At 35.3% G+C, this 25,904-nt stretch overlaps 5 protein-coding genes and 1 long non-coding RNA gene across 10 annotated transcripts; 3 read left to right on the top strand and 3 right to left on the bottom strand.

Annotated features, from left to right (window-relative positions):
- Positions 1-1,376: 1,376 nt before the first annotated feature.
- Positions 1,377-10,017, bottom strand: LOC105956771 (uncharacterized). Of its 3 annotated transcripts, XR_016034766.1 has the most exons (6): positions 9,872-10,017; positions 8,157-8,256; positions 5,272-5,366; positions 4,404-4,540; positions 3,336-3,564; positions 1,377-1,516 (listed from the first exon to the last, which is right to left on the bottom strand). It is a non-coding gene; the product is annotated as an uncharacterized LOC105956771 (long non-coding RNA). The 3 variants fall into 3 exon arrangements; XR_016034765.1 differs by lacking the exon at positions 1,377-1,516 and having other exon boundaries at positions 2,318-3,564; XR_001172702.2 differs by lacking the exons at positions 1,377-1,516; positions 4,404-4,540 and having other exon boundaries at positions 2,537-3,564.
- LOC105956769 (myb-related protein 2) lies at positions 7,050-9,635 on the top strand. Of its 3 annotated transcripts, XM_012980667.2 has the most exons (7): positions 7,053-7,283; positions 7,362-7,574; positions 7,660-7,736; positions 8,030-8,090; positions 8,178-8,241; positions 8,325-8,394; positions 8,667-9,635. In XM_012980667.2, exons 2-7 carry the CDS (start codon positions 7,370-7,372, stop codon positions 9,336-9,338), a joined length of 1,149 nt encoding a protein of 382 aa, XP_012836121.2. In that variant the 5' UTR covers positions 7,053-7,283; positions 7,362-7,369; the 3' UTR covers positions 9,339-9,635. The 3 variants fall into 3 exon arrangements, with proteins under 3 accessions (XP_012836122.2, XP_012836121.2, XP_012836120.2); XM_012980668.2 differs by having other exon boundaries at positions 7,050-7,574; positions 8,685-9,635; XM_012980666.2 differs by having other exon boundaries at positions 7,053-7,574.
- Positions 10,018-15,585: 5,568 nt separating the features above from the next.
- Positions 15,586-16,433, top strand: LOC105956768 (uncharacterized). The gene has a single exon (XM_012980665.2). It carries the CDS (start codon positions 15,697-15,699, stop codon positions 16,177-16,179), a length of 483 nt encoding a protein of 160 aa, XP_012836119.2. The 5' UTR covers positions 15,586-15,696; the 3' UTR covers positions 16,180-16,433.
- A 1,006-nt stretch (positions 16,434-17,439) lies between these two features.
- On the bottom strand, positions 17,440-19,550 carry LOC105956767 (SOUL heme-binding family protein). The gene is made up of 8 exons (XM_012980661.2): positions 19,198-19,550; positions 19,003-19,092; positions 18,831-18,901; positions 18,486-18,587; positions 18,291-18,395; positions 18,078-18,213; positions 17,846-17,955; positions 17,440-17,730 (listed from the first exon to the last, which is right to left on the bottom strand). Exons 1-8 carry the CDS (start codon positions 19,394-19,396, stop codon positions 17,656-17,658), a joined length of 888 nt encoding a protein of 295 aa, XP_012836115.2. The 5' UTR covers positions 19,397-19,550; the 3' UTR covers positions 17,440-17,655.
- Positions 19,551-19,828: 278 nt separating this feature from the next.
- On the bottom strand, positions 19,829-22,533 carry LOC105956766 (uncharacterized). The gene is made up of 5 exons (XM_012980660.2): positions 22,115-22,533; positions 21,535-21,670; positions 20,764-21,450; positions 20,197-20,398; positions 19,829-20,003 (listed from the first exon to the last, which is right to left on the bottom strand). Exons 1-5 carry the CDS (start codon positions 22,177-22,179, stop codon positions 19,987-19,989), a joined length of 1,107 nt encoding a protein of 368 aa, XP_012836114.1. The 5' UTR covers positions 22,180-22,533; the 3' UTR covers positions 19,829-19,986.
- Positions 22,534-22,727: 194 nt separating this feature from the next.
- On the top strand, positions 22,728-25,590 carry LOC105956765 (Iron-sulfur cluster biosynthesis family protein). Its single transcript, XM_012980658.2, has 4 exons — positions 22,728-23,081; positions 23,593-23,717; positions 23,855-23,963; positions 25,212-25,590. Exons 1-4 carry the CDS (start codon positions 22,905-22,907, stop codon positions 25,272-25,274), a joined length of 474 nt encoding a protein of 157 aa, XP_012836112.1. The 5' UTR covers positions 22,728-22,904; the 3' UTR covers positions 25,275-25,590.
- Positions 25,591-25,904: the final 314 nt, after the last annotated feature.

The raw sequence follows: 25,904 nt of genomic DNA, 5'->3' as shown, positions 1-25,904 counted from the left end.
ACACCTAAAGCCATGTTACAATCATTAGTTAGTTAAACAACTTACATATATAGGCAATTAGCAATAGAATTCTAGTTATTTGTTTTAGATATGTAATTATCTAAAGTGGATTTTGTTAGGATTTTCTATGTTTTTAAACAGCTTTCATTGTGATAAGATTTATTTTTTGTTGAGATAAATATAATGGTTTTAATGCATGGAAACATAAATCAGGACAAATTTCACCAGCAAAGAGATGGGATTATATTCGTGAGGACAATCATGCAATTTTATTTCTCTCACACCAATCACTTATATATATATTAAGATAATAGAATTATTTTATTCTATGCCACACTCTAATCACTTATATATATTAATAAAATCAGATAAGTGTAGGTTTATCCAGTGCACCTATATAGTTGGCTAGGAGTTTTCATTAAAAAAATAAAATAAAAAAAAATCACATAACTAACTTAATTTAAATTATTTAATGAAGCCATTTTCGTAGATAGACAATAGGTACTTGAACAAACCCTTGAGACAATGTCGTCAACATTTTGTGACCACATAGGAAAACTAACACAACTTGTCACTAAACGAGAGTCAACCTCTGTTGCCCGCATGGGTGTAGCTTAACTGGTTCCGGAGGTGGTAAGTTGGTGCAAGGTCCTAGGATCGAATCCTGGCAGCCGCAGTGTGGGAATTTCAACTCCAATGAGTTGGTTCCTTGTGGGCACCAGGTCCGGGTCCGCTACCTTAACGGACCGTTGAGTTACCATGATTTACATTCCTCCATCAATCCTTGTCGGGCCAAGGGATGGGGGCCCTGGGGGCGAGGGATTTCGCCTTTTGGTGCAAGAGTCAACCTCTGTTATTGCCACTAAGTATTATTTAGTGATTAAAAATAAATAAAAATGTGACATCCTCTTCTAGAAAATTATTTGCAATACGAATATAACCTTCCCCTGCTAACACCGCTTTAACGCCGGCCAATATTTTCTTTTTCTTCACAATAAACATAAAAAAAAAAGGTTTTTTTTTTAAATAATATGACACCTAAATGGTGTGGGCACTACAAACTGAAGTACTTTGGATCCTACATTCATATAAAATACCATAAAAGATAAACAAAACATGTAAATTGAATATAAATCATATAATATAGGGTAAATTACGGCCACCCCGACGTAAATCCAAATTACGAAAAACCTCATTTTGTTTGGATAATTACAATAATTCGCTCAACTATGTATTGTGTTATGAAAAAACCTCTCATTCAGTAGGTATATTTGATATTAAAAGGATGAACGTGTAAGACAATACATATTTAATGAGTGATTTTAATTACCCTAATATGAGGGATGTTTTCGTAATTTGAGCATATCTCAAGAATGGGCCCTAATTTGCCGAACATATCATAATAATCATCAACCTTGTGGCGTGTAGCTCAGTTGGTAGTGGCAATATCTCCCTAACACATGCATCATCAAATAATGTGGAATTAGTCAGCCTAGATAGTAGGCTGCACCAGATTCTGTTTCCCACCAATTTTAGCAAAAAAATAAACACATATAAATAAATTTAACAAAAAAAAAAAAAAAGAAAAGAAGATGAGTAAGTGGAATATAAAGAAAGTTCCACATAAAACGGCTACAGTTAAAAGTTGAGCAACTTTTTATCGTAATAAGATGGGAAAACTAGCAGAGACCATACAAGCAAAGATGTTATGAAACTGACTTGACAATTGTCTTCTGGTGACTGGTACCACAACAGCGATGGATATATAGTGGGAAATTGTTCGAGATAATCCTTTCACCAATTCTTTTTGCCTAAATATTTGAATTATTTTCTCCATTTTATTTACTTTAAATAAACTATTTTTTTTATTAAAAAAAAATCTTCTTTTAAAAAAATAAAAAATATAGAGGCAGGTAACCATGTAGGAAATTATTTGGGCCTTACTTAGTAGCTCACGTGAGAACACTGGGCCTGGTAATAATTATTTTAGTCGTATTGTATATATTTTTCCAATACCATACATATTTTTGTGTATCGTATTATTTTTCACTTTACAATACCAAATGTTCCAATAATTTTTCTTTTTCCATATTTACCCATGTTACTCATAGATTTTGTTAAATATTAATTCTCACAAGTGGAGAGAGTAATTTATAAAGATTTAAAAAAAAAAAAAAAGAGAATTAGTTGGAAAAATAAATTAGCCATGTAATATACTGTACACATTTTTTCAAAAATATTATTTTAAAATGAATGACGTTATTAGAAGTTATCATCAATGGTTTTTTTTTTCTTTTTTTTGGTGACGAAGGAAGTCAGGAACTCGCAACCAACCATACATGTGCACTGGATTAACCTACACTCTCATATAATAATAACTTGCAAACTATACAAAAGACGTAAGCCACACTAGGCAAATCATGTGTGACAAACTCGACCTAGCAATCATTGGCAAGGGGATTCGAACCTGAATCAATTAACACGTGCTCACTTGCTCCAACTGCTAGATCGTCCCTTGCCGTTTTTTTTATTTTTCTTTTCAACTAGCTAGCAAGTGAGCATAAATGTTGTTCCTAGTTCAACACAAAATCTTAACTTTATCAGCTAATTAAATATTTGGTGGCAACATAGCCTCAATTTGCATTAGCATTCGAACAAATGCTTATTTCTATCAAACAACCCCACCTTTAATTGCCCTTTTAACTTGTCCAAAGATTACTCAAACAGACCAAGCATCTGAACACATCCATCCAACCTTATTATGATTAAATTAAAATAGATTATCGGTTACATCTAATAATATCTATCTTTATTGATCCTCATCTAACTCCAACGAGATTATTCTATTGTACGGTGGGCGAAATACTCTAAATATCATTACATCGTAGGTCTACACACGATCAGGCACGTATACATGTAGATGTGTGCAAAGTGGGTACTTAACAATACACACATATTCAGATCGAAAAACTCGAATTTTGATCGAAAAACTATGCAAGTAATTCATTTATGGCTATTATAAAGAAAATTATGTAGAGGCATGAAAGAGTTGATGCTCTATGTGCTAATATTCCACTAACATTATAATCAAGTCAGAGAGAATGTTAGGAACTTGAGCTTCAATATTAGTATTACTTTCATAAAATGGCATCCATAATGTAATCAAATATTTCATTCTCTCGCACACGACTGATTAGAGTTCAGACAGCAACTTGCCAATTGACTAAATGGATATTAGCACATAATTTATAAAAATATTCACAGAAAAGAGCAATTAATTAGCAAGGAATATATTAATTAATAACAATACTTGGCCGAAAAGGAAAATCACTTACCAATAATCATCCGTGAATGCTTGATGAGAGGAATCTTACATAAACTGTTCACCAAGAGGATCGGATAAAGATGGAACCCATTTTTGGTGGCCTTGAGTAGGAAAGAATAAGCAATATTCTTGACTTGAGAATCCAGCCCATCACCTTTACTTTGAGTTAAGATTCTCAAATTCCATTATTCCTCAGAATCTCACTCTTTCTCGCCTCTTCGGTTTTTGTTTTTTTTCCCCTGTAACAAATAGAATTATGTGGCTATTTCGATCTTATTAAGTCAATACAATCACGTGTAGTCGACTGTCACAGCCTTAAGGTTCTTCTAAGTGAAACTAAGCAACCTAATAGAGGAGTCTAAAGAGAGAAAAAGGAAAGTTGAGAATATTTATACACATGCATGCATAGAGAAGAAAAAATGGAATGCAATATGGTTAAAAAGTGGAGGGTGCCTATCGTACCGTACTATCCAACAGAGAGAGAGAGAGAGAGCACAAGTGTGGTGACTTTATGGCAACATCAAATAAAGGTAACTCTAAATATAGTTGTAATTGTGCCTCTCGGAACCAAATTTTGTCCACTATGCAATTTGTTTCTACTGTCATTTCAAATAATTTTATCTTAGAATTTTGATAACATCGCGTACTTTTGTTTCGATCCTATAGTACCAAAAATGTTTAAGTCCATGCAATTAGCAACAAATATAATTAACTTAGATGGATGCTTGTAGTTTAAGCAAGTTCGAGACAGCTTATTGAGCCTATCTTTAAGTCATTCTTATCCACATGCCAGCAGAACTATTGAAGAATTCTGCTTTACCACTTTGTATAAAGGTTTTCACAGATTCCTCCAAACTGCATAAGTTATCTTAATATATGAGAATAAGAGGACTACCTCCTCAAACCTTTATTAGAACAAATGTACAGACTTTGTTCAAGGCAGAGGAATATTATTTACTTGGCATCAGGTCTTTAATAATTTAATATTCAACTTTTAATTAAGCATAATAGTGTATCAGTTTATAATGGTTCTTTACTTGAGACACAACACAGGCAGTATGTAAAATACTACATTTACCAGTTGGTAGTCGCCATATTGAGTCTAATAGTGAGTCACCGGTTGGCACCACCGTACATGCAGATTTATAATTTATTTCCGATTTTATTGACATTACTGATTGCTTGTCGTTATTGTTACTGTACTTCGAATGCCACCTGCAGAATTTCCATTTTAACCATGAAAAAAAAGGTTAATAAGTCCAGCATAGGCATGCCGTACAGATGATGAATGCATTAATCTTCTGGTTATGCCATATTAAAAGTGCAATAACGCGAAACAACAAATCTATGCATATCATAAGGTTTCTACCTACAAAGGTGTCATGAGGCGACATATATTGACATCCTTCCATTTTAAAGGATACTCCCATAAAGAGATTAGAAATTATAATTATACGAAAATGAAGCATTTATCTGTTCATGTTCAAGTACTGTAGATGCATTTAAGACTCAAGTCAAGGCCAAAGCAACTGGTAATCTTCGTGTAATGACTTGTCATTTTTCCATTCAATGTAAGTATAGAAGTAAGTACAATCCCTTTATTTTCTTTTCGAAGGGTCCCAATAAACTGGGACCATCTTCTTTGTGCCATATTTGAAGAATTTAAAAGATATAGTTGGGACCTAACCTATCTCTTTATTAATTCTGTCTAAGCTGAATAAGTACCAAACTTTCCTAAGGAAACAAAAGGGAATGTGTTCGTTATGCCATTCCTGGCCTTCAAACAAAGCTAAGAAGAAGCATTTCCCCTTTTTCACAACTCAGATGTTCAGATATGAGAATACTTGATATATTTTCTTAACACGTATAATATTTTTCAAGAAAAAATATACTCAAATCTATTGACTTTACATCAAAGAAGAAGACAAGAGCGTGTTGACACGTACTACAATTGATGGTGTGATGCTCCAGAGACCTGCAACACGTAGCAGGTATCTCGATTTCGTGAATAAATTCCAGCACTACCAGAAGAATCTCCAACCTGTATTGAGAAGGATCAATCTGTGTGTGTGTGAGAGAGAGAGAGAGGCAGTAAAAGTAAAATGGAAGCAGTAAAGAACTTAACATTGTTTGGAAAAAGAACTTAGAAAAAACAGAACAATGGCGTAAAAAAAATGATGTCTATATAGTCCAGATGGCTAAATTCATTTCTTATGTCAAGCTAACCATGAAACCAAGTCTAGGATGTTTGAACATTTCCATGCTCACCTTATTATTATACTGTGTGTTCATAACAAAATTAAATAGAGAAACAGGGTAGAAAGGAAAGTGTTCTATTTGTTACTCAAACCTAGACTTGGGAGAACATCAAGGAAGCATAAACTGACCAGTGCCTTTTTTTCCCTTTCTTTTAAACTTTATCAATTGCATCCAATGCTAACTAGATGCTTCAGTCATAGAATCTTCTTTGCGGAAAAAAATGACTTTGAATGTTTCAGACATGATAGATAGTGGATTCCTCCAATCCCATCAGAGGGAAAACAATTCCACCATCCGTTCTTGGAATAAGGTTCCTAAACTTTGCAGATGACAAATACATAGTGCAAGAAAAAGAAAGACTGAGGTGGATCTATTCTCGTACGTATTGTAAGGCATTACATTTCAATTAGTCATAGTGAAAGGAATTATAAGTCAGTAGTACAAAGAGAAGTTGCAAGAGAGGACCCATGGGTGCATGAAAATGGAAGGACAAGATATCTTCTCATGTCGCTATAAGATTGGATTGGATCTGATGTTCTTTTGTCCCTTTCCAAGATTCTATGCCTCACTTGTATTCTCTCTCTCTCTCTCTCTCTCTCTCTCTCTCTCTCTCTCTCTCTCTCTCTCTCTCTCTCTCTCTCTCTCTCTCTCTCTCTCTCTCTCTCTCTCTCTCTCTCTCTCTCTCTCTCTCTCTCTCTCTCTCTCTCTCTCTCTCTCTCTCTCTCTCTCTCTCTCTCTCTCTCTCTCTCTCTCTCTCTCTCTCTCTCTCTCTCTCTCTCTCTCTCTCTCTCTCTCTCTCTCTCTCTCTCTCTCTCTCTCTCTCTCTCTCTCTCTCTCTCTCTCTCTCTCTCTCTCTCTCTCTCTCTCTCTCTCTCTCTCTCTCTCTCTCTCTCTCTCTCTCTCTCTCTCTCTCTCTCTCTCTCTCTCTCTCTCTCTCTCTCTCTCTCTCTCTCTCTCTCTCTCTCTCTCTCTCTCTCTCTCTCTCTCTCTCTCTCTCTCTCTCTCTCTCTCTCTCTCTCTCTCTCTCTCTCTCTCTCTCTCTCTCTCTCTCTCTCTCTCTCTCTCTCTCTCTCTCTCTCTCTCTCTCTCTCTCTCTCTCTCTCTCTCTCTCTCTCTCTCTCTCTCTCTCTCTCTCTCTCTCTCTCTCTCTCTCTCTCTCTCTCTCTCTCTCTCTCTCTCTCTCTCTCTCTCTCTCTCTCTCTCTCTCTCTCTCTCTCTCTCTCTCTCTCTCTCTCTCTCTCTCTCTCTCTCTCTCTCTCTCTCTCTCTCTCTCTCTCTCTCTCTCTCTCTCTCTCTCTCTCTCTCTCTCTCTCTCTCTCTCTCTCTCTCTCTCTCTCTCTCTCTCTCTCTCTCTCTCTCTCTCTCTCTCTCTCTCTCTCTCTCTCTCTCTCTCTCTCTCTCTCTCTCTCTCTCTCTCTCTCTCTCTCTCTCTCTCTCTCTCTCTCTCTCTCTCTCTCTCTCTCTCTCTCTCTCTCTCTCTCTCTCTCTCTCTCTCTCTCTCTCTATGCTTATAAGACATCCCCAAGTACAACTCTGATAGGCAAAATCAGGTCAAAGAAACAAATAACATACAAGGCCATTAGTAGATAGCTTCTTTACCAAGCATCAGATTGCAAAATAATACCACCAGAATATATCAGAATCATAACTCGCATTCAAGGTTGCAGCAGATTGTGCAGGCACGTTAAATCATTTTCAGGTATAATTATTTCTTGATACCGTTTCACTTCCTTACACTCCAAACATGAGCTGATCGCTACAAACTATTAAATCGAAGACAACAAAATGTATCATCGCCAAGGAAAGAACATTCACCCTTCCTCGAAGATGTCCATTCAACCTCATGAAAGGCAGTTGTTCCTTCAAGGAGCGAATGGCAACGGAGATTCGGGACTTATGCTGTCAACTGATGCTAAGCCAAGACTAAAATGGACCGCTGACCTCCATGAACGGTTTATCGAAGCAGTAAACCAATTGGGTGGAGCAGAAAGTAAGCTTAAATAAAGTTCTGAATTTGGAATTACCAAGTAACAGTGTCTTGCATATGGTTAATTACATTATTCCTGGTGTTGCAGAAGCTACTCCAAAGTCAGTCTTGAAACTTATGGGAATACCAGGATTAACTCTATACCACTTAAAGAGTCATCTTCAGGTCAGTTATTCGTCACAAATGCAATCTTAGGTAACAATTCCACTCAAAACTTGAGATTATTTTTAAAAAAGGCATACGCCGATTTGTACTTCAAATTTAAGGAACTCGACTAACAAAACTAGGCAAAATCATGAGAGAAAACATGGTAGACATGCATAATGAACTCGAACGGTCATACAATTTTTTCAGACATGAATTTATCTGTGTAACCAAATACATCAGGGTTCATTTTGGTTACATGCATGCCTCAATTATAACCAGATGATCTCAGACTTCATCAATTTTACTTGCAGAAGTACAGACTCAGCAAAACTCATTACGGACAAGCTACTAGTGGGAATAATAATAAAGCTTGTAAGAAATCATAAATTTGCTGGAGCATACTTTTATATTAGAAATATAATATATAAGTTTACTGACATGGTTGAGAACTGATGGCAGCCACAGCAGATAGAGTACCCGAGCCTCACACGAGTAATCCTAATATTGCAACCCAAACAACAAAGTACGAACTGCAAACCTGAAAATATGTTTATCCTATTATTTTCATATGTTTATCTGAGCTCACATTTCTATAATATATTTCAGAAATATACATCTCGGCGAAGCAATACAGATGCAAATTAACGTGCAACAAAGACTACATGAACAGCTGGAGGTAAACAACTTAGCAAATTTCCATGCAGCCTTACATTATCATTTGATTAGAAAAGGGGAAAGTATGAATACTTAATGCAACTCTATTACAATCGGACAAATACATGTTAACAGAAAGAACAGAAAAGAGAAGTTGAATGAATACTAGAGTTTGAAAACCACCATTACCACAAAAATATCATCGGCGATTAAAAGGAAACTGATCACAGAGAACTCAAAGTACTTTGAAAGCTAAATGTTGATGTTGTAATAAGTATTACTCTAATTTGATAGGTACAGCGTCATTTGCAGCTGCGGATAGAAGCTCAAGGTAAATATTTGGAGTCTGTACTAGAAAAGGCACAGGAAACCCTTGGAAGTCAGAACTTGGGAGCATTTTCAGGAACGAAAGAACTCTCGGATACAAGCCTGCACCAAAGACAAAAAGCTCAGGCAGCAGATTGTTCTATGGATAGCTGCTTAAACTCATTTGAAGGTTCTGTGATGGATCAAGAACTGCATAACAACCTTGGTTTAAAACCTTTCAATTTAAGAGCACATATGGAGTCAAAGGTTAATGACAAAGACACGAGTCTACAGAAAACGGAACTCAGGTGGCGTGAGAACCTAAAAGAGAGCGGAAAGTATCTTTCAATGGAAAATAACAATGTCGAAAATGCAGAAACCAACCTCAACAGTTTATCGATGAACATTGACTTACCGGGTGATCAATGGAATGGTGATAGCAACTATCGAGATGGAACGTTTAAAGAAGCAAAAGCAGATGTCAAATTCTTTGATCATAACACGAATAGAAGTGATTTTTCTAGACCAGAGAAGCAGAAGGCATCAACAGAACTCAAACTACCTCTCGTCTCGACAAACTTGGATCTCAACACAAATGATGAAAACAATATTGCTTCAAATGGCATAAAGTTGGATTTGAACGGCTTTAGCTGGAGCTGAGACGCAAAGTTGGCTAAAGCTACCGCTCAAGAATTTAGCCCTAGAATCCTGGTACTTCCATTATGAAAGTTATATTAATCATTCGAATAAAGAAAAACACAGCCTATTTTTCAGTTTGAATTGGTTTTTTCTCCATCCGCATTGTTGTCAAGTCGTATGGAACATTGTAACACAACGAGGTTTATGCATACAACTTACCCAATTTTTCGACCTAGTATCCGATATTGACCCAACCACTGTACACGATCTTTCGTGACAAACATAAACCAATCAATACAAACAATTATCACTGTCTAACACATGCGCACAAGTTCACAGCAGGCATATATATATTACCTCAACAGAGTGTTCGACCATATCATCACAATTAACTCTGGCATAATGATTTCCTTCAATCAAGCTTCGCAAATCGCAATTCAACATAACCAAGCAAAAAAAAAAGGAAGAAACAAGACTAGATCCATAAAACGACATATTTCATACAAAAATTGATTGAAAATGTACGATCAAAAGAAAACGAAACAAAAATGTACCCGCTGCTGATCAAGCTGATGGATAACACGAGACATGTGAGCCAGAATGTATTTGAAGCTTAACCTAGAAAAATTGGAAGGAAATTCGAATTCCGCAGCAACGGCAACTAGGCCATGTTTTACGATTTACCTGCAAGTATAAAGCGCATATTTGCTGGAAATTTGGACCCAAGTTTGAAGATGGGCTTTTTCGTTTGGCGGGCCTTTGTGTTTTTTAGTTCGGGTCAAACATTCATAATAAGTTTTTTTTTCCGATTTTTGTAATAATATTTTTTTATTTCGAATTTGGAAAATTATGATTTACAATTTTTTTTTTTCCGGAACGTGATTAGAACTAATTTTTCAGTTTAGAGAAAATAGAATGTCCCTAATTGATTTTATTTTTATTAATATTATTTTATTTATCAAGTCTAGAAGGCATAAAGTGAGTGTAAATAATAGAAATATAATGGGTTTAGATTGGTGAGTGTGGGTGGCAAAAGTGGATGGTGATTGTATGGACTGGTTCCGAAATCTGCCTACTCATTTTCGACTACTATTCTAGTTGTTTGTACTTGCCCCTCTATTTTGACAAAATTAAAGAATTAGAGTTGGCACATGTCTGAAAATTCTGTTCCAAAATCCATTACAGTGACATTTTTTCAACTACTTCTGGTAGTTCGTAGGATGATACCCCACAATTTCATGAATACATCAATATATTAAGGCCTCGGCCTCGTTTGGTTGTGAAGATTAACTAAAAAAATTGGACCTACAGTAATTTCTCGGGTTGATCGTAAACATTATGCTATCATGTTTTATCGTGCCTTTTAGACAATTTTTTTGCTGGACGTCTAAGGGTGCGATAAAATAATTGACTTTTCATTAGATTATTTAATCTATCTTATCTTGACAACCGAACGAAGCCTAAGAGCATGATTTTTTATCGGGCCTCGTTTAGCCTAGATTTCCTCATGAACTTTACTCAGTTGATTAGAATACATATGTAGAAATAGACAAATTACCTTTTAGGTTTTATCCATGTACCAGGTAAATTGGGTGGGTGATGCTCGAATATGATCATCCATTTCATAATTCATACACAGAGTGCGCCATTTATTTCTAACATTTCACAAATTCATAATTTTGTCCTCCAATATTAATTCCCCTTTTTTTCTTCTCAATGGCCTCGTTAATAATCCGAATTTCCAAACTCTAGTAAAAAGAATAATATAAATAAATATAAACCATCATTTGTTTAAATTCATGGGGAAATTTGCTAGACACCCCTTAATATGGACTTATATAGGTAGGGATCCATCCTATTAGATGAATATAGGCATAGGTCCCTAAATGAATAAAATTAATAGAAATTAAAATAAATTATTAGTATATAGACATAAATACCCTTAATTAATATTCATATATAAATAATTATTTTAGAAATTAAGGGAACAAATCCCACAAATCACTCCACCTCTCTCTCTTTCTCCCATCTCACACGGTCACCCTCCTTTCTCTCTCTCCCCACACATTCCTCTCTCTCTCTCTCTCACTCACGTCTTTCTTTCTCTTAAGTCTTCAATTATTCTAAACATTTATTCTTCATTTATTGTAAAAAAAAATTCTTTAATTTTGTTTCCACAAGTATCTTATTAGCAATCTTCAATCACCAACTTTTTTGTAATCATATATTTTGAATTTTAATTCTTATTTCATCTGTATTACATTTTATTTTTTAACTGGTTTTACTTCAGCAAATAGTAAAACAAAACAAAAATTGAACAACAAAATAATTGCAACATAAAATAGAAAATTGCAAATTGCAACTTATGACTAAAAAATAAATTATAAAATCACTGTACGATGTTAAACAACAATCTAAAAACAACAAATTGAAAATTGCAATGGTTAATATTTGATTAATATTTTTGTTTCAAATTCTCTATGTTTTGTCGCTTCTTCTGCAATATCATTCGATGGCTGGTATGAGTCTTGAGTTGATTCGTTCTTAGTTTTCCCTTTCCGAAGAGGATGGCGCCTCATTTACTTCGTGATTCCCTCCTATATAAGTGATTGTTGAATGAACAAATACAACACACCAAGTTAACTTAAAAAGAAGTATACATCTATTTGTAAATTTGGGATGCAAAATGCAATGTGGTACCAATAAGCAACAGTAAAATGCAACTTTCGAAACCACATTGCAAAAAAAAATTAGAACAACAATTACATACAATAAATTGCAAACTTCAACAACAATTTATTAATTGCAAATTAAACATAAAATTGAATTTCAAACAAGAAATTTCATTACAAACTTCAAACAATAACTGCAATTTCAAAATAATAACTGCAAAGTGCAAACAGAACATGTAAACATGTACATCTTACGACCATGTAGAACTGATTTTTTTTTAATTTAAATGCCCGTGCAGTACGAGGATTACAAAGAAAAAAAAAAGCATACCAATGCATAACACAAGAGCATGACACGTGCAAACAAGAATTGGTCTTACAAATACTTGTAAAGTGCAAATCGAAGTTGCAAACAAGTACTTTTTGCTTTAGAAGCAACAAACGGAAGAGATTTTTTTCTAAAATGTCCACCCCATGTTTGATACGATAAAATTCAGACCAAATTAATAGCAAACAAAATGCATAACACAAGCAAATCAAATGCAAACATAAACTGCCATTTGCGAACAACAAATAACAACTTCAATTACAATCAAGAGATGCAAAGTGCAAACTGTAATTACGAATATAATCAAATTACAGAACAACTAGCAATACTTCCTAAACGTTACATACGGCAATAATCTACAGACCCAATTATCAGAAACAATATGTTCCAACACAAGAACTCAACATGCAGACCTCAAAAACATCGGAAAAAAACAGAAAAACACAGAGAAAAAAAAAACCTATAACATTGTTTCTTCCAAAATGTCTGGAATAAATGCGAAAAAGTTACTTACCAAGCCTTTTACGCTTTTGCAGCATTTTTTTTGCTATTGAGGTCCTCCGTTGTTGGTGTTATGAGGTAATTGAAAAACCGAACATCAAAACGTAGATACAATCCTCTTTAACACCAAATACCGAACGAAAATCAAAGCAAAATAAAACGATTTCTGGGTTAACAAACAACAAACGGTTTTTGGGTTCGCAAACAACAAACGGTTTATGGGTTAAATTCGTAGTTAGGGCCTGCGATTTGCAGTGAATTCCAGGAAACTGCAAACGACCAAGAACCCAAAAATTGAACAGCAGACTGAACAGCAAATCGAAAACTGCAAACGACCAAATCGAAAACTGCAAACGACCAAGAACCCAAAAATCGAAAACTGCAAGATGCAGCAAATCGAAAACTGCAAACAACCAAGAACCAAGAACTGCAGCAAACCCAAAACTGCAAACGACCAAGAACCCAAAAGTTGAACAGCAAATCGAAACGAAGACAAAATGCAAACGACCTGGTAAAACTGCAAACGACCAAACACCCAAAACCTCTTGAAGGATTCAAAATTCGTGGTGAGTTTTTCGGTTTGAAGAATAAGGGGAGAAATCGAATTCAAGATTTTTGCAATTGGAATTTCGGATTTGCAGTATAATAGGGAGAGAAATGGGGGATTTGATTTTGAAGATATATTTTACCGTATATTACTAGAGATATTGATAGGGGTACTTTTGACAAATTATAAATACAAAAAATTGCTGGAAATTAGAGTTTATTAGATGGATTTTAACACATATAATCTCTTATAGGAGGACCTATAGCAAATTGCCCCTAAATTCATTGGACATCCATAAATCAGGCATTCGTGCTGATAACATCATTTAGCACTAAACCCACCACATTTCACTAATTCCAAGTAGGTCCCCATCATCACAATTCACAATCAACCATTTTCTCTTATTTACATTTTTGGTCAATTTCTTTTTCTTTTTTCTCGAATAGCCACCACATTTTTTTTGTACGTCTCTACCTACAATTAAATTGGATATATATAGTATAGTATACAACTGACATGTGTTTATGATATAAAATATGGAATGAAACACTAAATTAAAAATAGATGAATTACTACCTGAAATTTAAAGATTATGATAGTGCTTAAGTGGTCCATGAAGTGGAATCTTAACATAGCTAACAATATACGAAAGAAGAATTTGAAGGTGAAAAGTAATTTTCACAATTAGGTCCAACCGACCTACAATAAATAATGGGGTTTAGCATATAACTATGTTGCAAGAACAGAAATAATTACCTAAAAGGAGGGTGACCTAGTGATACCGGTTAACGAATACCTCGTGTAGCATGTAACACCCCCCCCCCCCCCCCCCCCCTCCGATGACCTAGTAACGAGAGCACAATTTCTAACGAACAACTTGTGATCGATTTTCTCTTTGTCAACACTTTTCAAGTCGAGTTTATCGCACATAACTTGCTCAGTTATGTTCATACCTCTCGTATAGTTTGCAGATTATTGCACAGAAGGTGTAGTTATTTAGTGCACATATATAATTATGAACTTTTACTATTTCTTTTAATCGGAATTTATCTAATGTAATGTAAGAGCAACTTCAATACTAAATATTAAAATTGAATTATCAAAATTATATTATCAAATATTCATTTGATATTTGAAATAATCCAATAAATTACTAGATAAATGTTGCAACCCAGTCAACCCCACTAACTAGAGATATATTTCAAATGGTCGTACTGGATCTTAACTAATAACTTTCTTTTTAAATACGCAGTAAAAAAGAATTAAATAAATAAAGTTTGGCAATGCTCCACTTAAACCTACTATGGTAACAGTAACTCCATTTATGGTGGATTTACTTGCATTCAGTTGAGAATACACACAATTAATCTCTTTTGCTTTAGCCATACAAATGATGATTAATTAGCAAAGTACTAATAATTAACTTAATTCACAAAATAAGAATCACGTTTCTTCGTTGACTACAAGTCTTATTAAGTGCAGATATAAACTATTATTTTATTCAAAATACAGCGTAACACATTCTCCCTCTAGGCTCTACCCCGTGTTGAATGTCCTTAAATAATATTACTATTTTAACATGAAAATAATATTTTTAATAATTTAATTAAAAAAAAAGAGTTGCAACCAACTATATATGTACTAACCCACTAACTTCAAGAAGATGTAAATTACACTGGACGTAAGTTATATGTAACAAGTTCGACCTAGTATCATCTATCACGATTTTTATTACAAGTCCGTAATTTTTCTTAAGTATATACATGAAGTATGCAGTACAAAATAAAACAATATAACGATTTCAACTGCTAATATATGTGGCGTGCATACTAGTTATGGTAAATTACAATCACCTCCTTGAGATGAAGTGTAATTACAAAAAACCCCTTATTTTTTAGAAATTACATCCAACCCCCTATAGTTTATAAATTTCTTACATCCACCCCCTACAAAGGAGTGTTAACGTAAGAAATCTACAAATTGTAAGGGGTGGGTGTAATTATGGAAAAATGAGGGGGGGAGGGGGTGGGTTTCGTTGATAGACCTTACCTCATGGGGTGATTGTAATTTATCCTAGTTATTAGGACCATAGATGCATAACACCAAAATAAAAAAAATAAAAAAAAATCAACAAGGTGGGCCCAAAAAGTGACCACAGGTTTTTCTTGTAATATTTGTGAAATACGAGGGCATCCTCATAACATTTCCCATATAAATATTACACGCACAAATCTAGTCACAACAACCTTAAACTAGAAGCTAAAAGCCAATTATCATAATCCTTAGCCTGTAATATCATATCATATAGCTTGTAACTAGAGCTCTACTAGTATGGGGAACTGCCTAGTTCTTGAAGAAAAGATTGTGAGGGTGATGAAAACAGACGGCAAAATCCTCGAATACAAATCCCCGATCAAAGTTCATCAAATTATATCCGAATTCTCAAACCATGCAATATCCGATAAACTCCCTGTACTAAAACACTTGCATCTAAACACCGAAATGGTTCAAAACCACTTGTATTATCTTCTTCCACTACCACCTCCTATCAAGACACCAACAGCGACGAAGACAAAGATGAAGAAGACAGTTCGATTTTCAGATGATGTAATAGAAAATCATGAAAATCGGGCAACTGGATCGGTTGTGAGGATTAAGCTTGTGATTAGCAAGAAAGAGCTACAGGCTATGCTAATTAACGGTGGGGTTTCGGTTGATGATTTGATTTCTAATCAGGTGCAGAAAGAAGAAAGTACTAATGGCAGAGGCGTTTCGTTTTCTCCAGCCCTGGAAAGTATCCCTGAAGTAAATTAGTTTTAGTACGTATTTAACTAAAGTATCCGCTTTCTAGAGAGAGAAGATTGTCTATTCTAGAGAGAGAGAGAGATAAGATCATCCGAAGACAACATAGAAAAGTAGATTTTTTCAAGCTTTCTATTTCATCACATGTGTAAAAGATACAGAAAAATAGGCACGGCTTAAGAGCAATCACGTACCCATGTGTGTTTTTGAGTAAGCCAATTCAAAGAAAGAGCTGCAAAATGGCCTATCTTGTTTTCACAACTCAACCTGTGAATATTATGTATCCCTTCATCGGCTTTATCTTACTTTTATAAAACACAAGCGAAATCGGATTTAAAATTTATAAGGTCTCTTTTCAGCATAAAGAGAGCCGGTTTTACTTTTAACATAAACAACAATCACGATTTCTCATAATACATAACTTTCGAGATGAAGTGAGAGGCTTAAGCTTGATTGTGAAGGCTATTGTTTAGCAATAGTTGCATGTATCTATTTCCGAACCTCTGAACTTAAATTTCGGTCCGACATTCTCCAAAATTATGCATTTTAAAAGATGATTCCACTCATCTTTTCATTACTAGATATGTATATATTTCAGAAATACAAAAGTAAATGCACAATCATTATTTTAGAGAAAACGAATTAGACTTATATTTGATTGTTTACGTATAACAAATTTATGCATTTTACTAAACATTCTAAGGATAAATTACGGTCAACCCCCTGAGGTAATGTTAAATTACAAAAAAACCCGTCATGTTTGGGTAATTACAACCACCCCTCAACTATGAATCTTCTTACCAACCACTCTTGCTGTGTCAAATTTGGTGGAATCTTCTAGATTATGTGGAATATTCTCCGATTTGTACCCGTTTTACCCCATTCGAGCTCCACATTTTGAAACAAGATGATTATAAGATACGTCTCTTGGCTTGTAAATAACAGATTGTGGTGCATCATAAACTTCATTATTGCACAAAACGAGTACAAACTAAATGCACAAAACGAGTACAAACTAGAGAACAATTCCACGAATTTTAAAATATTTTGTTGACTTTGCCACCATAAGGGTGGACGTGTAAGAAGATTCATAGTTGAGGGGTGGTTAATCACCCAAACAAGAGGGGTGTTTTCGTAATTTACCCTAACAAACGGGTGTTTTCATAATTTGACCTTAGCTCAGGGGTTTGGCCGTAATTTACCCAACATTTTAATCATTCCACGGATATTCAGCAAACATTTACATGTCCACACAAAAAGAGCACAACATGATTGTTTTATATGAACATATATAAAATATACATGTGTGTATATATGTTGTGTACATATAGTTATATACATATATACAGCGTTACGAGACAATAGAATCACATAGTACAGCACAGAGAGTAGTAACTAGCAACGCTGTATTTGTAGCTATGCATTTAAAAAGAAAATGAGCATTGTCTTGATATATTTACCGGATATTTATATTTGACGTTGAATCTATTACTCTCGTTTCCTTTCAACTTCAAGAGCAATTTCATTACGACGATTGAAAGGCAGTGTAAAGGGCGGATTGTACTGCATCGTAAAATGTAAAAATCCAGTTAGAAGATTACAGAGAAACAATTTTGTCGGTTGGTAATTTATTTTTAGTTTTTCATCTACATGTAAGTTGATTAATTGACAGATATACCTGTGCAACTTCCACGGAGATGCCTTCTTTAACGCGAAATTCCGGGTCGTTGTTCATTAACCCCCTAAGTGTTGATTCGCGGCGTTCAACTTCTTCATCAGTAACAAATCCTGCCTCGAATTTAATAACTAAATAAATAACGTGATGCAAGCAACCTTTCTTTTTTCTTAATTTTGCAAAGTGTAAATCGAGTCTATATTACGTACAATTGAGTTTAAAAATCGAAACAAACCTGAAAATGCAACAACTGCAACAACCCTTTTCTGCACCTCTTTGATAGTCACGGATGAATCCTTCGGCAGTGGCAAATTGGCGCCGTACTTTGAGGGCATGACAAAGGACATCTTCCACTTATCTTGATCTTCCACCTAAATTAACTTTATTAAATCGCAATCAAGCAAATCAAACGTAATTAGGAGTTTTGTTTATAGAAAAATTTAATTACCTTTCTAGTTATAACCGGGGTTGTCATATCCATTTTCTCCCCATCGGATTCTATTCTGCGAGTAAAAACCGGTGTAGTCATCTCCATTTGCTTCTCTTTCGTATTCTGAGTTCATCGATTTGAATCAATGTTAAGCGCTAAAAAAAAAATCGGAAGTAAATCATTCTCTTTAGGTTTCCAGAAGTTTTCAAATACCTTACCAAACAAGTACTCAGCCAAAACATTGAAAGATCGAGATGATCCGGCAAAATCAAATCCACCCTTTCCAGGCATTGTTGTCTCGGCTATAAAGTAGGACTGTTTTTCGCACATGGAGAACAAAACGCAAACACTCAGAAATGGAATTATCTCTTGATACAAAAACACGTGCATGATATTATGTAGTAAATAGTACTCGGTTCTAGGATCGAAGCAAATGAAGCAAAACCTCGAATGTACTGTACTGTACATAAAGCCGTATTATACGAAGAAATAAAAAAGCTCTGTTGATACACTTATACGCTATTTCAACAATTATTCAAATTACAGAGCATACAATACCTCGACTTCTCTGATTTCATACTGGTCGTTCCGTCTCAGAACCTTGAATTCGACAGTCTCGATATCCGGAACTTTCGACATTAACGAAAAAGACACGAATAAGTACCAATAAGTTTCTCAATCAATTTTTAAAAAAACAAAAAAGAAATTCAAAAAGGGGTTTTAGAATTACCAGACATCAAAGCTTCCTCGAAGCTCCTGCTCTCGAACCTCCGATTCGGAAACACGCACTTTGTGGCCTCAGTAGCCAACTCCATCAAAACTAAGGGGACAATTTGTGAGAAGCTTCAAAAGCGCCGTCGAAATGCAATAATCGAAATGGAAAAAAACAATTTAATAATAATAAATTAATAATCTCCTTTCTTACAGCGTTGAGAGACGGACGAAGTTTGAGCGGCGAGAGCGAAGACGAGAGAAACTCGGGATTCAAGAGCAGAAATGGGTGCAGCTGTTCTTCGATTGTTGCTCATGTTAGCATTGGTCGCCATTGATTTTGCTGTGTTGTTTCTATGGGGTTTCAGAACTGGGATTTTAGTTGCTGCCATCGAAGGGTTAGTGAGAAGCATTTTCGCGTTAGTTCTTTCTTCTGGAGTTGGTTTTGCGATTTCTAATTATGAATTTCTGTATATATATTTAGTTTTAATTAAGAGTAAAAAACGATGAATAAAAGCTTGGCTATAGATTATTCATTACTGAAATATCTCAAAATTATAATAACGCAGATATTTCCCTTCGAGTTCTTTTTACCTTTATATATAAACAAAATAATATCATATCCTATAAATTTAATTTTTCAACTCTATTTCTTTCAATAATATTATCACAAATTGTTAAACAATTTCACTAGTTTTCTATATTCGGTAGAACTACTATCATCGCTTAAATAATAATGTATTCTGGTCCCGACTCGGTGAAAACGTATTAAATTATTAGTTCGCTAACTTAATAGAAATTTGTCAGTCCCACGGTATTATCATTTTACCGAGGTTTACCTGTAATTTTAAAAAAAATAAAAATAAGCATCATAATATCGAAGAAAATATTGCCACATTTCTAATCACAATTCACCCGTGCTAATTTAAATTTAGTTACAAATACGAGATTTCGACATACGAAATTTGCCCAACAACTGAACTGGGGATGATGCTCACGCGCCTTAAAAAACCAACATACCTGCCCAAAGAAAATCGAGTTGCATGAGATTTCGACAACACGTAAGAGATAACATAAGCAAATACGAAGGGGTAAGTTCAACAATATCGGCCCAACATATTGTCCTATTCCGGTATATATCAAAGCATCATACCGGAATAAGAACAAAAAAAATTACAGCATTAAACGAATTCAAATATATTACGACACTTACTTAAAAATAGTAGTGTCAGAAAAAACGCCAGTACAGATAGCGCTGGGTGATATCTAACTTGGATGCGGTGTAAATATCTCTGGCATTTTTCACTGTAATACCTAATCCAGCTACTCGACTGTGTGGCTTGAGTGGATAAGTATGAACATGGTAACTGAAAATTGCTGAATCCAAAGGCTGGCCTTAGTTGAGCAATGTATCTCTGCCGAAGAGAGGATTAACACATAAGAATACGAGAAAATCAATAAAGAATGATCGGAGAAACGCAATAACAATAACAGAAAACCATTTTCCAGTAACATGTTTTTCCAAGGCGTAATCAGATACATTAACTTTAGACCAACAACGGTGTATAGTCTACAGCAGCATCTGTCATGCATATGCAATAAAACCAGACGAAAGAAGTTAAGTTCAACTAAACAGAAAATTCTCCTTCGTTATTGATGCGACAATAAACTGGATTTCTAAACGATACGATTGGGTTAATTCTTAAATAAGCAGAGACAAAATTAAAAGTGGAAACCCTATAAATCACTATAATCGAACAAGGTGTTTGATGGAAATTACCAGCATGCCAAGGCGGACATTGCTATACGATGGAGACTGCCTCTGTTCCTCCCCGTCTTTTAACCTCTTTGTTAAGCTTCTGTTAGCTCGATTTTCAAGAGCCGACATAATATTACCCAAGGACCCAAAAATGTTAATTCTCCCATAGTAACCTCTCAGATTATTCTTCTGCGAGTAACTTTTACCTTTCGACTCATTAGCTTCCAAATCCCATGTCCCTTCTTCGTATCTATCATAGTTAGCCTGACCAGAAGATGAAGGTCCCAAATCCACTGTTGTCGGACAATTCTCGCTTACCTCCAACTTATGTTCTACACACACAATCTCATTCACCTTTGAACTCATAGTTTCATTGGTTTTCTTCTCGTCAATATCTTCCTTAGAACTTGATGACACATTAGGATCAAGAAACCTTCTCAAAATATTATTATCATCTGATTCTTGATCTGCTATGTGTTTAACGGGGTTCCCACCCGAGAGAAACAATGCCAACCCATCTCTGTCTTGTTCATTAAAATTCATATTCCTCAACGAGTTTCCCACTGAAGTACTCATGCTTTTTTCAACACGGGCAATTTGTTCTCTAATAGCCGCAATAAATTGCAGGTGCCTTGTGATGACGTTTTGCTTCCGTTGGGATTTGTCAGCTACCGCGGATGCATTTACCTCTCTCTCAAAGTCTTCAAGCTGCAGGAACAGAGTAAAAGAGATAAGCTGAGAAAATAAATAAATAAAGAGAAAATGGTTGGTTTTACTCGTCAGTGACAGTACCTGCCATTTTGCTGTTTCCAGAGTGGTAGCAAGATCACGACTATGATATTTGCTGGAGCTCGGGATTTTTTCATCTATACGATCCCCTTGAACAAGACTTTGTTCGTGCAATAAATGGCGAAATATTGACTCCATACTGAATAAAACCATAAAGATTAATGAGTGGCGTTTTTATTATCACTGTGACGATAGAACGAATGAGAATAGTTGTAGATCGAATACGGATACGGGCCATAATACGCATACAGAATAATTTGATCAAGTAACATTAAACCAAGTGAGATCTATATAGCAGCTCTATACATTTGCATTTAATTTCAAATTTTCAAGCAAGATTCGAACAAGAAATCCACTCCAGCATTTAGCAATTTTGCCAGATGACATGACTGCTAACTAAGCTACAATTCACCTCAGACAGATAGTTGATTTTTTAAGACAAGCACAATGCAGGAAACAAGAGAACATTTCAAACAATTTCCAATGTGCAATACAAAAATCCCAAAACATAACCTAACATTTCAAACATTTACCACTAAAGATTATAATTAAAGTAAATCAAGACAAGTTTATTCAGAGAGACCGGTCGGCTGAGTCTTGAACGACTTCGGCAGCGGCAAACAACGGATCCGACTCCCATTCACGCATGCTGAACTCCAGCAATCGTATAATCACTTTTCCCTCTCCGGAAAATGAACCTCACTTAATCCGAAGCCGCAAATCACTTCTGATTAGAATCTAACAACAACATGGTTTGGAACATCCAAAATTGTTCTTAAGAAATTGGAACTGATAAACATAGAATCAGATGATTATTAGAACCAAATTGAATGGTCAGTACAAGTTGAGCACCATTGAGATCAGCAACACTCAAACTAAAAATTTTGGGTTTATGGATTGTAGAACGAATTGCAGATGTTTGGTTCGGTAGGGTTTTTCCCTGGCCCCAAAAGAGGGATTTTATGATTTTCGTGTAATCATTTAAGTATTACTCAAAAAAACAAAAAAAAAAAAAAAAAAGGATCATTTAAGTATTATTAAGGGCAATTTGGTAACTGTCAAATCCGGCCCAAACAAGTAACAGTGTTCATCTGTTGGGCCATTTGTGTTGGGCCAACGTTTGTCCTACAAAAAATAACCCGACCCGGTTCGATAAACCGCCCTCACCACTAATTCGGGTAACCCGTCACGTGGTCGTGTGTCTGGCAGAAGAAGCTCCATCATTTTACCCAACCCATTTCTGGAAACACCAGAGAAGAAAATTCAAACCGAAAATATTTTTTTTCCTCCGTAAAATCGAAGCCAGGCGATCACTATTCCAATCGATTCTGCGCAATCGGTAAATTGCATGTTTGAAGGGTGAGTTGGAAGGTATGACGACGTCGTCTCGTTCACTGATTCATCGCCTCACGCCCTACGTTTTTGCTCGACTCCGGCAGAATTCTAGGCTTCTGAGCTCATCCTCCGCCCTCCACGAAGCTCATTTATCCTCGCCGGAATCTCCATCTTCGTCGACCGAGACCGTGAATATGACCGACGGCTGCATTCGAGTAATTTTTCTCTCCCCCTTTTCTTCAATTTCTTTTTGAACAAGTTATGTTGCGTTCTTATTTCTCCGATTTATTTTGCTGGATACATATTTCCGTTTGGGGATTTGAGTACTTGGTGAGATTAAATATTTTGATTGATTGAATCTGCTGTATAACTAATATCACTCTGTGAAAAATGCGTGCGATGTGTCGATGATGGGCACTCATAATAGCAAAAATTCAATAGGTTAGGTTATGTACAAGAAGATAAGTGAGTAGTCTAAGATTAGAAATGACTTAATTCACAGACGGAAAGTAGGGGGGCGGCGATATTACAAATGAGATTTGGTTATTAGATACTCGTAGGTCATGTTTGCTGAGTTTTCGAACATAAAACAATGGAGTGAATCCGATGTTGTGACAATTTTGCCTTAACCTAATATTTAGTTTGCAATTATGATGTCATTCATCAGCATGTTAGCAGTATTTTACTAGTATTCTTCGAACTCAATGCTTTACTTATGCTATACAGAGAATGAAAGAGTTGCAAGCTGATGATCCTAGTAAAAAGTTGCTGCGCTTAAGCATAGAAGCTGGCGGTTGCTCTGGGTTTCAATATAACTTTTCACTTGAGGATAAAACCAATAATGACGACAGGTAACTAAATTTCCGAAATATTTCGTTATTTGCTTGGTTTTGTTGTTTATTTGCAGAAAATGCATGCGAATAGATTTTTTTTATGATGTTTGGTGAGCCCAGAAACAAATTCATCTCTTAATTTTGTGCTTATGCAGGATTTTTGAGAAGGATGGGGTTAAACTGGTGGTTGATAATATTTCCTTTGACTTCGTGAAAGGTGCAACTATTGATTATGTAGAGGAGCTTATTCGTTCTGCCTTTCAGGTTTGTTCACTCTAACTGTTTATTTGTTACAGTAGACGTATTTACATCATCATTGTTGTCTGATACTGCTGCTATCCATCCTTGACCTGTGAAGCATTAGTTAAGTTTATCTCGGGGTAAGAGAAGAAACAATTCTCTGGAATTATTATACTCTTCTTAATTTTCAAGAACTAATATCGATTATTATCTTTTGCTCACATAGTATATGTAGCTTTGAGTCGACTTTTTTCCAAAAAATGGACACTATTTTGTTTTGAGTCTGCATCTCTTGGTGTTGTATACCTGCTAACCTAATTCCTTTCAAGCATTTATCAGTAATTTCTAACTCTCTAACCTGCTCGAAACTCCAGATGAGTTATTTTCTAGTGGTTAAAAATAAACTTAGGTTTTTGTTAACTATTTTCAGAGTTCCTGCACCATAACCTATGTGATAAGTCTGCTGTACAAACCTGTCACCAGACGATAGGCTCTGTAATAGGGGAATTTTATTTGGCTCCTCCATTTTCCCTGATCTATTTTTAAACAGTTCTACTAGCCAAACAATTGCACTTCCCTTGTTGATGTGAGCTTCTTGGTAGCCTAAAATTTCAAATTCATGCTACAGAGATTACAACTCGATTAGAATTATGATATTTTTATGAAAACACCTATTGCATAGTTAGCTAAATTATTTGTCTACTTTAGGCAAATAGGCAATCTTTCTAATTATAACCTGTGCTGTGGTTATTAGTCTGCGCTGACAGTTGTCGTTTTTGAGTGGCTATTTTTTGATATTTTTATAATGTGTCCGTATTTATAGTCATTCAAAATTATATTTCAATTGTTTGTAGCGACGCACCTGGAGTTGTTCTGTCTGCAGTACGAAATGTCAGGGTGTTTGTGCTCCTTACAGCTTGTTATCCCTTTCTTGAGACTTTGAGTGTGGTATCTTCACGTAAAGTGAATTGTTTCTAACTTGATTTCATTAGGCGATGGTAATCTCTATTACTATGACTGGTGCCTGTCTAATACTTGTGTGATGTCAACAGTCATGAATTTTGCCAGTTTACCCATCATGTGTGAAATTTCCTATTACTTTAGAACAAGAAACATTGAAACACATATGGTAAGAGTTCACAATTACTATTGCTCAAATGAGGGGAAAAAATGGTTCTGCATCACTCTCAAGTTTCGATTTGTTTTACGATATTCTTGTTCTTGGTTTTTACCATCTTAGATTACGAAACTTAATGTCATTTTGATGTGCAGGTGTCTACAAATCCAAGTGCAGTGGGTGGCTGTAGCTGTAAAAGTTCGTTTATGGTGAAGTAGTATGGTGCTCGTTCCCACACACTCGCTCAGCAGTAAGCTGCTTCAGTAGTTTGGTTTTTGCATGACTGACGAAGATTCATTATTGATGCTGATTTTTTGTTGTATACTAGTGAAGATTTTTTTTGCCAGTTAGAATATGATGAAAATAATATCATTCTCATGTGAGTAAAAAACTTTTGTAGGGTGGTGAAAGAAAATTGATATTTCTAAATATTATGGTGTATTTATATGAAACATAAATGGGAAATCGATGCTGTTTGGTAGCATTAGTGTTCATAAATAAGTATCGGATTTCGTTTCCGTTTTTCCAGAGAAACTTTTTCCCTTAATTAACATTAATCACTTGAATGAGAGCTTTATTGTGCTTACTGTTGTCCTTGAATACTGTTGTCCTTGAATCGTGCACGTTGCAGTTTGTGCTTTTGGTCGAGAGCTTATTAAATAAATAAACTCTCGAATAAGAGTTTAATCAATGGATTTCAACCCGTAACCGCGCTCGTTGCGACATACTTTTTACAAAAACACGAAAATCGCAAATCCTTATATGAAGGGTTTTAATCTTAATGAACTGAAAAATTGTCGTTTTTGAGAATAGAATGTGAATGTAATTTTGAAAGTTAAACCTTGTCA

This window comes from Erythranthe guttata, chromosome 12, assembly GCF_056151865.1.
Source record: "Erythranthe guttata isolate IM_541 chromosome 12, IM_541, whole genome shotgun sequence".
Lineage (NCBI taxonomy): Eukaryota > Viridiplantae > Streptophyta > Magnoliopsida > Lamiales > Phrymaceae > Erythranthe > Erythranthe guttata.
The sequence above is the reverse complement of the archived record's forward strand: the minus strand, read 5'-3'. Positions and strand labels throughout refer to the sequence as shown.